The sequence below is a fragment of the Lontra canadensis genome, unplaced genomic scaffold (assembly GCF_010015895.1).
Source record: "Lontra canadensis isolate GAN:19392208 unplaced genomic scaffold, GSC_riverotter_1.0 scaffold87, whole genome shotgun sequence".
Taxonomy (NCBI): Eukaryota; Metazoa; Chordata; class Mammalia; order Carnivora; family Mustelidae; genus Lontra; species Lontra canadensis.
The window spans coordinates 3,615,454-3,629,722 of NW_022631081.1; the positions used below are offsets into that span (position 1 = coordinate 3,615,454).

The window sequence follows — 14,269 nt, forward strand, 5'->3', positions numbered from 1 at the left end:
AGTAAGTTCCTGCTAGAGCTCAGCAGCCTGGGAGGTCGGTGTGATATTCTTGCTGTCAGAGGCAGTTTAGGGCTCCTTTTATCATGAGCAGCTACTCACAATAGCCTTCGACAAAGGAGACCACAAGTTCCAAGGCATTCTTGTTAGTGTAGCTGGTAGTTCTCTTAGCTCTGTGGTAATTACCAGTGAGCAGTAGAGACTAGTGGGTTAATCAGTCTCTATTATAGATACAGGACAATAATCCCTTCTGTCTTTTTTCTCTGTAAGGCCCACCTGTAGATCCAGATGAAGACTCTGACAACAGTGCAATTTATGTGCAAGGCTTAAATGACAATGTGACTTTAGATGATCTGGCTGACTTTTTTAAGCAGTGTGGAGTTGTTAAGGTAAGTAAAAGTGTAACTGTGAGCAGGAAGATCTCCCAAATCAGCAGGAGTTTTAAAGAGATGATGTTGAAAATTGCTGAATATCTGACTGCTTCTGAAGTTGCCTGACTTTTCTTTCTGGGTGTATTGTGGTTTGTTACTTAAAATACCAAAGGAAAAAAAAAACAACAAAAAGAAAATCTTTCTTTTTTTGTAGAAAAATGCTAAACATGCGTGGGCATACTTAACGGGGCGCCTGAGTGGCTCAGTGGGTTGAGCCGCTGCCTTCGGCTCAGGTCATGATCTCAGGGTCCTGGGATCGAGCCCCGTATCGGGCTCTGTGCTCAGCAGGAAGCCTGCTTCCCTTCCTCTCTCTCTGCCTGCCTCTCTGCCTACTTGTGATCTCTCTCTGTCAAATAAATAAATTAAAAAATCTTAAAAAAAAAAACTCAAAAAGTTTGGGAATTCTGTATTTTGTTTATAAGTACGTCATAAGTAACTCATATATTCTGTAATAGACATTTGGGTTATTCTAAGTTTGTGGTGTGTAGCCTGTGCTGCAGTGAACACTCTTGTATAGCATCTCCTGGGGCACAGGGCAGTAGTGTCTCTAGTGTGTGTATAGTTGGTTCTTTTCTTCTTCTTCTTTTTACAGCAATAGAGGGAACACAAGTAGGGGGAGTGGAAGAGGGGGAAGCAGGCTTCCTGCAGAGCAGGGAGCCCGATGTGGGGCTCAGTCCTAAGCCCTAGGATCATGTCCTGAGCCGAAGGCAGACACTTAACCAACTGAGCCACCCAGGCCCCACTGTACAGTTGGTTCTTGTTATTTGTAGTAGTTCTGTCAAGTCACTACAAAGACTGAATTAATGGATGCAAGTGTGTGCAGATACATACACATATCTCACATTATAACCCTAAATTTTAAAAACAACTCTCTCTGTATATATGTTTTCTCTTAGAAAGAGAAAATGAGGTTCTGAACTATCCGGTGATTTGCATGAGTTGACATACACATTCATCCACCCCCAGGGCCAGAACTTCTTGCACCACTGCCCTGTCCCCAGTCTCTATCCCCCCGTCATCTCTAGAGGGAGCTGGACTGAGGGGGGGTGGGGGGAGTGTATGTCATTTGAACTCCACTGGACCAGGTGCGTCAGACAACTTAAATGTTTGGCGCTCTATACATGTCCATGAGTATACAAGCATTGATTTTGAAGTTACAAATTTTAATGAGTTAGGCAGATTTGCAAATACTGAATCCACAAATAATGAGGATCGACTGTACCCAGTATAGAATTGCTGCTTCTAAAGCTGTGTGCATGTTTGATTTCATAAACTGATGGTATGGCTGAGCAACTTAGTAGATATCTGCCACTGGCATTCCTGAGACCGCATTCACCACATCTTCACTGCTACTGGGAATCACCTGAAATTCTATCTTAATGCCAGTCTGCTGGAAGAAAATGGAAATGTGGTGGGGGTTTTTGTTCGTAAGATTTCATTTATTTGACGAAGAACATGAGCACAACCAGAGGGAGGAGCAAAGGGAGAGGGACAAGCATACTCCTGCTGAGCATGTAGCCCCATGCAACACTCCATCCCTGGACCCTGAGATCGTGACCTGAGCTTAACTGAGCCACCCACGTGCCTAGGAAATGTCGTTTTAATTTCCTTTTTCCCTAGTTCCTGATGATGTTTGGTATTTTTTGTTGTTGTTGCTTTAACTTTTTAATTTAGATTCAGTTAGCCAACATCATTAGTTCTGGATGTAGCATTCAGTAATTTATAAGTTGCGTATAACACCCAGTGCTCAACACATCACGTGTCCTCCTTAATGCCCCTCACCCTACTAATAATGTTCTAGTTGCATGCTGCCTTTTGTGAAATGCCTGTTAGTCTTATATTGGTCTTCATTGAGTTGTCATTTGTTGTTTTACATAATAGTTCGTTAAAGTATTTATTTTAGGGGCACGTGGGTGGCTCAGTCAGTTAAGTGTCTGCCTTCAGCTTAGGTCATAATCCCAGGGTCCCAGGATCAAGCCCCACATCGGGCTCCCTGCTCAGCAGGAAGCCTGTTCCCCCCTCTCCCACTTCCCTTTTGCTTGTGTTCCCTCTCTCGCTGTGTCTCTCTGTCAAATAATAAAATCTTTTTAAAAACTTCTTTTTTAAGATTTTATTTTATAAAGAACTTTTTTTAAATTTAGTCTAATTTTCTTTTTGAGAGAGAGCACGGGGTAGGGGCAGAGGAAGAAGGAGAGAATCCCAAGCAGGCTGCACACTCAGCACAGGGCCCAGTGCTGGCTTTGATCTTAGAACCCTGAGATCATGACCTGAGCCAAAATCAAGAGTCAGATGCTCAACCATCTGAGCCGCTCCTACATAGAGTTCCTTATAGTTCCTGAAGGCTGGTCCTTGGCTAATACTGCAAATGTATTCTTTTGAAGAATAGAAGAAGCTGTTAATATCATTGAACTTATTAGCCTTTTCCTTACTGGTTTGTGTCTTTCTGTTTGTAAGACCTTCTGTTCCAAGATTTATTGAAAGATCCATCCTTTCCTTGACGGTATATATCTGTCACATAAAGTTCCACCCGTACCTGGATCTATTACCTTTTTTCTTTTCTTTAAGATTTTATTTCTTTATCTGACAGAACAAGCAGGGGGAGCAGCAGAGGGAGAGAAAGAAGCAGGCTCCCTGCTGAACAGGGAGGCCAATGCAGGGCTTGATCTCAGGACTCTGGAATCATGGCCTGGGCTGAAGGCAGATACTCAACTGACTGAGCAATCCAGGCACAACTCCCCACCCTTTTTCTAAGATTTTATTTATTTATTTGGGAGGGAGGCCTGGATCTATTTCTGATGGTCTTTTGTACTTTAATTTGTATGGTCCGGCACTAATAGAGCAGCTATTTTTATGCTAAGTCTTGATACCTATAGTAAAGCAGATTCTTCTGTTTTGTCCTTTTCCCTCAGGAATGCTTTGCTATTTACTCCTGGCTCTTCTATATGCATTTTAGAATTCCATTTACAAAGTTCTTTAAAAACCCCAACTGAGTATTAAATTTATAAGGTAGTTTGAGAAGAATTGATATTTTTATAATACTGAGTAGTTTTTCCATGAATATCATATGCCCATTTACTTAGGTTTTTAGTAAAGACCATCTCCTTAAAGTTTTTGCAAGTCTTTATTAGTTTTGTTTTTGGGTGTTTTTGTTTGTTTTTTTTTGTTTGGTTTTTTTTTTTTTTTTTTTTTTAAGATTTTATTTATTTATTTGAAAGAGAGGCAGTGAGAGAGAGCATGAGCGAGGAGAAGGTCAGAGGGAGAAGCAGACTCCCCGTGCAGCTGGGAGCCCGATGCGGGACTCGATCCCGGGACTCCGAGATCCTGACCTGAGCCGAAAGCAGTCGTCCAACCAACTGAGCCACCCAGGCGTCCCTGTTTTTGTTTGTTTTTTTAAGATTTTATCTGGGGTGCCTGGGTGGCTAAGTTGGTTAAGCAACTGCCTTGGGCTCAGGTCATGATCCTGGAGTCCCGGGATTGAGTCCTGCATCGGGCTCCCTGATCAGCAGGGAGTCTGCTTCTCCCTCTGACCGCCCTCCCCTTTCTCTCTCTCTCTCTGAGTCTTAGAAAAAGATTTTATCTTTATGAGTTGGGGGAGAGCAGGAGCTGGGGGGAGAGGCAAATGGAGAGAAAGAAGCAGGCTGAGCATGGAATGCTACATGGGCCTCGATACCAGGACCCTGGGATCATGACCCGAGTTAAAGGCAGACACATAACTGCCTGAGCCATCCAGATGCCCCCGTCTGTATTAGTTTTATTTTTTAGATTTTTTTCAGTTGTTAACTATGGTCTTTTTCAAATGAGATTTTGTGGTGGTTATAACTATATAGAAAGAGATTTGGTTTTGGTAGAGCAAGAGCCTATACTGTCAGTTTTGTAAAATAAAAGGAGTTGTTTTTTGTTTGGTTTTTTTTTAAGATTTTATTTTTTTATTTGACAGAGATCACAAGTAGGCAGGGAGTCAGGCAGAGAGAGAGAAAGGAGGAAGCAGGCTTCCTGATGAGCAGAGAGCCTGATGTGGGGCTCGATCCCAGGAGCTTGGGATCCTGACCCGAGCCAAAGACAGAGGCTTTAACCCACTGAGCCACCCAGGCGCCCCATAAAGGAGATTTTTTTTTTTTTTTTTAAGATTTTATTTATTTGACAGAGAGAGAGATGACAAGTAGAGGGAGAGAGAGAGGAGGAAGCAGGCTCCCTGCCTAGCAGAGAGCCCAATGTGGGACTCGATCCCAGAACCCTGAGATCAGGACCTGAGCTGAAGGCAGAGGCTTAACTCACTGAGCCACCCAGCCAGCCCCACCATAAAGGAGATTTTAAAAATACATAGCCCCATCATTCATACTGCTATTTTGCCTTTTTTTTTTTCAGTCTCTATATGTCCTTTATAAAAATGTAGGTGTTAATATGTGTCTTATAAACATTAGCTTTCTTTAAAAAAAAAAAATTGCCTATATATCAATACTCTTAGGTGTCACTAGGTGTTATATAAACAAACATGTATAGATTAGGCTTTGATCATAGGCACTTGTAATGCAGAAAACAGATGAAACCATATTCTTCTATACTATTTTGCTCCTGAATTCAAGCAAGTTACATCTGTTGTTTGGCTGCAAAGCTAATGAGTAGTGTGTTCTACCTCTGGAGGAAAAATTGGCTGTGTTAGACTTAAGAATGCTTCTAGCACTCTCACAACCCTGTATCAGTACTTAGTGATTTAAGGGTGATTTTTACTTTATGCGAGACATGGATTGTGTGCTGACATCAAAGCCTGACTGCCTCTAAAGAGGTGGCTGTTGTCACTGGGTGCCTGTTAGTGAGGGCACAGAAAATGTTGGGTCAGGTACAAGGACACCAGGAGATGACAACTAGGGAAGCAGTGGGAAGCACACTGTTCACTTACGCACTTTGGAACTTTAGGTCTGTTTTGGTTTTCATGACACCTACACCTAAGAGGAAAAAAATCACTTACATGTATATTTGTTGTGGCAATTTAGGAAATAATTCCACTACTTGGAGATAAACTAACATCCTACTGAATGTGTATCTGGAAAATTACTGCTTTCGACACTTTTGACAATTCAAGGAACTTCTCTGAATTTCTCCCAAAAGCAGTGTGTTTCTGGTCACAGCCTAACTCTGCTATTTTATGCCTAGATGAACAAGAGAACCGGACAACCCATGATCCATATCTACTTGGACAAGGAAACAGGAAAGCCCAAAGGTGATGCTACAGTGTCCTATGAAGACCCACCAACTGCCAAGGCCGCTGTGGAGTGGTTTGATGGTAGGAGCCCTAGAGTCAACCGGGGGCGCTCACTGGCGTTCTTAACTCACTTAAGTTCTTAACTTCACAGCCTGGGGCGCAAATGCTGCCCTTGTCAACCTGCATGTGAAACAAGGGTCTTGCTGGCTGGTGTTTGTCATTCTGTTAGAATAGCATTCTCAGAAGTGGTTTTGGAGATGGGCAGATACACATAGCAGAAAGGAGGAACCTGAGAGCCAGAGGATCAGGAAGACCCTCTCTCTGTACTGGGGAAGCACTGGCTGGCTGTTGGGCAGCAGTATGCCTGGCTCCCTTCTGCAGTGGGAGAGCCTTGTTGCTGGCTGTGGGTTAGGAGATCCCTTGTTTTGAGTCATGATTACAGATCCACCTTGAAAATTGTAAATGCTTCTCTAAGGACAAGTATCAGAAGGTACAAATCACCCCAAAAAAATCCAGTATACATTTGAGTTTAAATATATCCGTATTTGGCCTTGGCATTGATTCCGGAAATTCTATGCAGACAAAACCAGCTTGAAAATGTCATTGGACAGGCGCCTGGGTGGCTTAGTGGATTGAGCCTCTGCCTTTGGCTCAGGTCGTGATCTCAGGGTCCTGGGATCGGGCCCCACATCGGGCTCTCTGCTCAGAGAGCCTGCTTCCACCCACCCACACTCTGCCTACTTGTGATCGCGCGCTCTCTCTCTCTCTCTCTGTCAAATAAATAAAATTAAAAAACAAAAATAAAGGCTTTAAAAAAAAAAAAAAAGAAAAAGTCATTGGACAGGTCCTGGCTCTTATCTCTTGGCCGCTTTATACTCTTTTCCCTACTTCTCATCCTTTGTGGGGCAAGGGTGCCGGTGCACTCGGCCTTCCCCTGGCTTACTTTCCCCCCTAAGGTACAGGAGTTTTGTTTTGTTTTTGTTGGTTGGGTTTTTTTTGTTTGTTTGTTTGTTTTTTATTGGAGAGAGAGAGAAAGGGAGAGAGCATGAGAGGGGTAAAGGTCAGAGGGAGAAGCAGACTCCCTGCTGAGCAGGGAGCCCAATGTGGGACTCGATCGTGGACGCCAGGATCATGACCCGAGCCGAAGCCAGATGCTCAACCAACTGAGCCACCCAGGTGCCCCTAGGGTACAGGAGTTTTGACGTATCTTGAAAATGTTTTGTGGCCTTAGCAAAGATCGAGAAGGTTGTGGGCGGGGCACATGCTATATGGGATTGGGGGGTGTTGAGGGTGACGGTGTGGTGGAGCTGGGGAACGAGGAGTGGCCCAGCCTTACCCAGTCCCTCAGGGGAAGAGTTACAGGTTGGGAGTAATTGGTGTTCTGTTCTCTGGTTCCAGGGAAAGATTTTCAAGGGAGCAAACTTAAGGTGTCTCTTGCTCGGAAGAAGCCTCCAATGAACAGCCTGCGGGGTGGCATGCCGCCTCGTGAGGGCAGAGGGATGCCGCCGCCCCTCCGTGCAGGTGTTTACCACACACCCTCCCCCGGCCGCTGCTCTGTTGCTCTGGTTTTTTTACACTTGTCTTCGAGAAACTTGATTTCCAGAGTGTAGACAAGCCCCTTAGAAATACTAAAAAGTCAATGTAGAATCAATACTGAACCGCTAAAGGTTGACAGTTAAAAGTGCAGGAATGAAAGGAAGAGAAGAACAGGGATTTCTTGCTTAAGGGGGGCTGGAATGCCTGGGAACCGCTCTGCCTTGCTGTCATCAGGTGCCATTTATTTATTCTGCTTGGGTCTCTCTGCATGAGAATGCCTGTCCCTCACAGGTTGTGGGAGCTAGCTAAAGTGATGTGCACAGAAGGCTCGAAGCTGGGTCCTTGGGCCTGCAGAAAAGTCGGAGGCAAATGAAGGGACAGTGACAGCTGTGATCTATGTGAATTCCCTTAAAAGATGTCCCCTGTAGCAAATCTGGTGCTATGCAGAAGTGACTGGCTCTTTCTTATTGCAGGTCCAGGGGGCCCAGGAGGTCCTGGGGGCCCCATGGGTCGCATGGGAGGCCGTGGAGGAGACAGAGGTGGCTTTCCCCCAAGAGGGCCCCGGGGTTCCCGAGGGAACCCATCCGGAGGAGGAAATGTCCAACACCGAGCTGGAGACTGGCAGTGCCCCAATCCGTATGTACTTCTCTTGACAAATTGATACCCTGTGCTCGTGAAGTCACTCTGTGTCCCACCCATTCCCATTCTGGAGAGGAAGACGGTTGGATTCTCTGTCTCGAGTTGTATAGGGACGACTCTCACCTGATTGCTCGGTCGTGGGGTGGGTGGGTGGCCTAATCAGTCCATCTTCAGAGCCTTCTGAAGGAAGTCACGGTTCTGCTGGACTCCTGAGGTCCCTGTGTACATGGTTGTGCAGACATTTTCTGGATCATACACCGGTCTTTGGGGTTTGTTGCTGTCTGAGGCTGTGGCTCTAAAGCCTTTTCTGTCAGCAGATGCTCTCAGTGGTGTTTGACCAGGCTCCAGTGTTCGTGCTGGTGGATACGGTGTATGCCTGCTCACGTTTGCTCTGCTTCACGGCTTTCGTTCGTTAGTGATTTCTGTTGTGATACAATTTTATGCAGGGGTTGTGGAAACCAGAACTTTGCCTGGAGAACAGAATGCAACCAGTGTAAGGCCCCGAAGCCTGAAGGCTTCCTTCCACCACCCTTTCCACCTCCTGGTAAGTACAGGTTTTGGGAGCATCCCCTCAGCATCTTGGTTCCAAACCTCATGTGTTACCGTGATGGGCTCACAGCTAGGTTGGGGTCTCCAGAAGTGTAGTCTTGGCGCTGGAGCCCCTGAGGCTCCATCGTCCCTTCTGAAGTGCCCCAGACCCTCAGACGGAGTAAAGCGTCTGGTCTCTGCTCTGGGAGAAGGTGGCAGATCTGAGCAGCCTCTGAGGCACATCCATAGCAGCCCCCGTCCTCCCTGTCCTGCTACTGATCTGTCCTCCTCCTCCAGGCGGTGACCGTGGCAGAGGTGGCCCTGGTGGAATGCGGGGCGGAAGAGGCGGCCTCATGGACCGCGGTGGTCCCGGTGGGATGTTCAGAGGTGGCCGTGGTGGAGACAGAGGGGGCTTCCGTGGTGGCCGGGGCATGGACCGGGGCGGCTTTGGTGGAGGAAGACGGGGTGGCCCTGGCGGACCCCCTGGACCTTTGATGGAACAGATGGGAGGAAGAAGAGGCGGGCGCGGAGGACCTGGAAAAATGGATAAGTACGTGCTGCTGTGAACCAGTTTCGGGCTCCAGGGCGCGTGGAGGCGGCAGGCCCTACGCGGCCGACCTGGAACAGGCTGGGCTCCGGTGGGAGGTGGCGGGAAGCGCCCTCTCCTTTCCCCCTTTTCACCCCTCACCCCTTTTGGACTTAACAGAGGCGAGCACCGTCAGGAACGCAGAGACCGGCCCTACTAGACGCAGAGACCCCGCAGAGCTGCATTGACTACCAGATTTATTTTTTAAACCAGAAAATGTTTTAAATTTATAATTCCATATTTATAATGTTGGCCACAACATTATGATTATTCCTTGTCTGTACTTTAGTATTTTTCACCATTTGTGAAGAAACATTAAAACAAGTTAAATGGTAGTGTGCCGAGTTTTTTTTTTTCCTTCTTTTAAAGATGGTTGTTAACTAAGACTAAATAATGGGAACCCCTTGTGAGCATGCTCAGTATCATTGTGGAGAACCAAGAGGGCCTCTAACTGTAACAATGTTCATGGTTGTGATGTTTTTTTTTTTTTTTTAAATAAAATTCCAAATGTTTATAAACAGTCATCCTTCTCAGCCTCTGTTGCGCAGTTGCTGCAAGTCGTGGAGTGGGCCCCGAGCCGTCACGTAACTGGTCCTTCCACTGTCCCAAAATGGAAGGAAACCCAAAATGGTCAGGATGGCACCGTGTCAGGCGTGGCGCTGCTAGCAAGGAAACGGGGATGCGGTGTCACCCTCACCCTGAACCCTAGCTCACCACGGGGACATCCAGCCCAGGTGCAGCTCATTTGCCGGCAGGAGCTCCGTGTAATGCCCCCCACCATGGGTAACTGTGGCTCCCAGACCGCTGTTGTGCTGTCGTGGGTGTTCTGAGTCAGGCTCCACACGCTTCAGAACGAAGTCTGCTTCAGTGACCGTTAATGGGAACTGTTTGCACTTCCCACTCCGTGATGTGACATTTTCTTGAGGTTCCAGGGTCAGCATTTGGGAACACGGTTGAATAGAGGCCACTGTTCAGCCATCCCCGGCTGCCTTGTGTGAGGTCGGAAGCCAGGGCTTTTCTCCAGGAGCGTGTTTCTGAAATCACGGAGAAGATGAGCCTCAGACCCTAAAACGTGGGCCTTTTTGATCAGTCTTGCCTTTTCCTAGACTTGTGTGAAGACTCCTTAGGTCCAGGCCAGTAGATTTAAAGGTGATTCCCAGCATCCAGAGTTTGAGGCCCCAACGTGCCTTCCTGGGAAAAGAGGTTTTCCAGGTAAGCAACTGTATGTAACCCAGTCTGCAAATAAATCAGTTGATGACCAGATGCTCAGCAAAGAAATGCAGGCCTTAACGTACCCCATCAGCAAAGACCAGCTAGGGCAGGGCTGCACACAGTCCTGAATGGCAGCCGGGGACAGGGAAATCAGATGTTGGCAGCTAGGACTCCTGGCTCGGAAGTGGAGAGGCTCAAGCTGTGGGGTGAGTCCCGTGGAACCGCTGCCTCCTAAAGTCGCAGCCGCAGCCCTCAGCATAACTTGATACTAGTCTGTATTTCAAAAGTCCACATGTATGAAATTGTATCTTATTCTGGCTTTTTAAAGCTTAAAGAATGATAAAAAGTGAAACCAGCTAATGTCTGAAGATTCAAGGAGAAATGGTCACCTTTGCCAGGGGATGGCACAAGAAGAATTTGGAATAATGATTTCCTCTCCATCCCCTGGTCCATGAGAGCAAGGGCTTGGGAAGGCTCCGAGGAGCCCGTGTACCTCTCCCTGCTCACAGCCGCCCTGCTGTCCGTAGGGTTTGCTCGCTACTCGCCCCCTATTCCTGAGGCAGACTGGGACAGGTCCTGGGCACTCTCCCAGCCCTCCTCAGCGAAAGTGACCTCTCTGTGGCTTCGTCTTTTACGTTGACAAGTCATTTCTCAAGAACAGGCATTGCTCTGCCACCTTTGGGAAACCCTTCATCAGCTCCTCTAGATACCAAGCCATTTTTCAGTCTTCTTTTGCTTCTACTGATAGTTCTCAAAGTCCCCAGTGACCGTGTTGCCAAATCAGTGGTCTCTCCTGGGCCCTCTGGTGGCTACTGCGCCCCCTCCCTGACCTCGAAAGGTAGGAAGGCCTCCTCTGACCCTCAGTGCCTGGCTGACCTCCTGGACACCAGCTCCTTTCGAGGGTCTGACGGGCTTGCAGAAGGGCTAGAGCTGGCGCTTCCTCCAGCCCAGCTCAGCAAATGGGGGACGCCTGGAGCCTCACCATCGTCCTGGCCGCCTTGTTCTCTCGTGTTGCCCCAGCCCCTGACCCAACCCAGCAGGCTCTCATCAAAACCCTGTACAGAAAAAACAACAAAAAAACCCGTACAGTGTTAAGTCACCAGCACCTCCCAGCTCTCGTCTGCCGCCCCACGCGGGGCTGCCCGCTTCCCTTGGCCCCTCCAGCCCCTCCCTCACAGAGCCCAAATGACTTCTTGACACTTTAAGTCACAGCAATTCTTAGAACTCACCAAGGCCTTCCAGCACACTCGCCATGACCCACGAGGCCCCTGTGACCTCAGCTGCCCCGCTTAGCCTTGGTGGCTGGACTCTGGCCACACAGGCCAGTGCTGCTGCTCCAAGGGGCCCAGGAGGCTCCCGCCTCAGCCTTGGCAGGCATCGGAGTGTCGGAGCCCAGGTGCACACCCTGAGGCCCAAATCCAACCACAACATCCCTGGGTGCTCGTGTGGTGCCAAGCACCACCTCACCGCACTGAGTTCCCGAGAAGTCTTTGAGGTAGGAGTCCACCACTGTCTCCCGGATGAGGCGGTGGAACTGGCCAGTGGAGGCTGAGGCAGCCAGGCCTGTGCTCCTGGCATGCAGGCGTCCCGTGTCTGAGAAGCTGGGGGCTCTGGCAGCTCTGGGTAGGGATCAGCCACCACCCGGCCCGCAGCCCATGCTAAGGGATGACAAGGCAGCCCTCTGTGGGAGCCGCGGCACAACCATCACACGTGGCCAGCATTACCTGCCCCCTGCCTGGACCTTGAGGCTGCCCCAGAGTGACTCGCGGCCCTGCCTCAAGAGGGGCTTGTCACCAGCACTAAATAGTCCTGCGAGAGGCGTTTATGTGAGAAGGACTGATTTCTCTCAGCCAAAAGAAATGTCTGGGCCGCACTGGCCTCGGAGGACCTCAGGTAGCCTGAGTTCCAAACCCTGTCTCAAAGGGTTGCACAAAGTTGGTTAGTGCCCCTGGAACTGGAGGAGGAGGAAAAGCAGGGGTGCGGCCACCAGGAGCAGGACAGGGAGCAGGGAGAAGTCAGAGAAGTCCTGCTTACGTTCCACACCCTGCTCCGAACTCTCCAGGAGCTCTTGGTCGAGCACACTCAGAATAAACATTTCCATCCCAGCCTCATGGCCCCGCGAGGCTACACTCCACAGTCCCGGGCAAAAGGTTGAGGAGTCAGTGGGGAGATGGGTCTATGCCCTGCACATACACAGACCGCAACAAGTGGCTCACCTGCCCTGTGGGAAGGAGCGTGGGGCTCCAAGGTTGTGGCAGCTGTGGGGCCAAGGACAGGACAGTGACTGAGGCGAGTGGCCGACGCAACTGGGAGCCAAGCACCCAGACACTAGGACCTCAGGGCGAGTGGCTGGATCTGGAGCTGACCCTTCCCGTCCCACGCAGACGGAGCTGCCAGCCACAGGGCAAGCAATGAGCAATGTGTCAGGCAGGTTGGAAAGTGGGCCCTCTTGGGCTTTCCGGCCCTGATTTCTCTCCTGGAGGGCACAGAAGGGAGCTCAGGGAAACTTAGGGTCCCACAGCTGGAGCAGGAGCAAGCAGCTGTCATGGTTGGACCCACATGGGAACATAGGAGCGAGCCTAAAGCCTCCCGTGGGTCACTCCCTCAACCAGGGCTCAGCTCACGAGCTCAATCTAACCTGGAGAGCTTGGAGGGGGACCCAACCAGCACCTGAGCTGCCCGGTCCCAGGGCTGAATCTCACCAGGGAGGGCTTTACCTGAAGACTTCGTGGCCGTCATCTGACCTCCATTGCAACCAAGGCCAAGCACACAGTTCCCTGGCACCCAGCAGCAGTGGCAAGAAATCTGGCCACGTGTCCACTGGCCATGGGCAAGACCATGAGCGCATTAGAGGCACGCCTTCTGTATACCAGGGTGGCCCCAGGGGTCTGTGGGAATGGGTTCAAAACAACTGTAGCCCAAACCTCCTGTCCCTCCAGCAGTTTTTGTGACTTTCCTTGGTCCTGCAAGGAAAAGGACAGGTCACCACACAACAGAAGGGGTCAAAGCTGAGGCCCTCCACGGCCTGGGCCAGGAGTCTGGCTATGCCAGTCAGCCCTACACCTGCCACCTGTCCTATAATCAGAATGTTGGAGTCTGTGCTCTAGAGTGGGCATCTGTGATGGCAGGTCACAGCTGGGGGGATGGGAGATAGGGAGCGGCAAGCCCCCACCCCCTTATCCCCACTTCCTCAGAGGAATAGTAGACATTTGTCCTGAATGCTAACTAATGATACCATTTTCACAACACTATGATGTGACTACTACCGTTGTCCCATTTTACACATAGTACAACTGAGGCTCAGAGAGCTTAACCATCTCACCCAAAAACCAAGAGCAGGGCCTGGGTTCAAACTGACCTCTCTTATGTCTAGAGCCCTGTTGTTCAGCAAGGTAGACATAAGCAGGAATCAAATTCCTGCACAGCTACTGACCACACTACATCCCTTGCCCTCTCTAGGCCTCAGTGTCCCCACATGGTAAAATGAGAACACATAAAATCATCACACCTCATAAGATTTTTTTGAGGGGAAAAAAAAAAAAAAGATTATTTTGAGGACTAAATTACCTAGTTTCCACACCTTGCTCTTTCCCCCGAAACCTGAGTTCCCTTGCCCCCATCTCCAGCAGCCCTCTCTCCTCAAGTATCAGCAGTCCCAGATCTGGGAGCCATTCTTGACTCTGTCCAATTCACCAGCATATCCCATCAGCTCTCCCCTCAGATACAGCCAGAATCCACCACTCTCCACCATCCCTGCACAGCAACCACAGGGAACCTGTTAAGACCTAAGTCAGGTCACACCCCTGCCCTGCAATAAATCCCTCCATGACTCCCATGTCCCTCCAAAGAGGCATGGCCCACAAAGCCCTCCTTGCTCTGCTCCCAATATCTCTGTTCTCATCCCATCCTCCATCCCAGCCTCACAGGCCTCCTTATTCTTTCTTGAACACACCAACCACCTGCCCACCTCAGGGCCTTTACACTGGCTGTCCCCTCTGTATGAAATACTCTGCTTCTAGCCATCTACACGGTTCCTTCCCTTAGCTCCTTTCCTGAACACTGATTTAAAACTGCAGCCTCATCCCACCCCACACTCCCAGGCCCTCAGCTGGTTCCATTGCTCTCTCTTCCCTAGTGCTT

At 49.2% G+C, this 14,269-nt stretch overlaps 1 protein-coding gene across 4 annotated transcripts in view; it reads left to right on the forward strand.

Moving 5' to 3' along the window:
• EWSR1 (EWS RNA binding protein 1) overlaps positions 1-9,252 on the forward strand; it is a 29,088-nt gene extending 19,836 nt beyond the window's left edge. For all 4 annotated transcript variants that reach the window (XM_032883308.1, XM_032883309.1, XM_032883310.1 and 1 more), the window contains 7 exons: positions 268-386; positions 5,580-5,709; positions 7,027-7,149; positions 7,638-7,800; positions 8,250-8,347; positions 8,629-8,881; positions 9,038-9,252. In XM_032883308.1, coding sequence (XP_032739199.1) covers positions 268-386; positions 5,580-5,709; positions 7,027-7,149; positions 7,638-7,800; positions 8,250-8,347; positions 8,629-8,881; positions 9,038-9,077 — 926 coding nt within the window. In that variant the 3' untranslated portion in view covers positions 9,078-9,252. The remainder of the gene's footprint in view (positions 1-267; positions 387-5,579; positions 5,710-7,026; positions 7,150-7,637; positions 7,801-8,249; positions 8,348-8,628; positions 8,882-9,037) is intronic.
• The last annotated feature ends 5,017 nt before the right edge of the window (positions 9,253-14,269 follow it).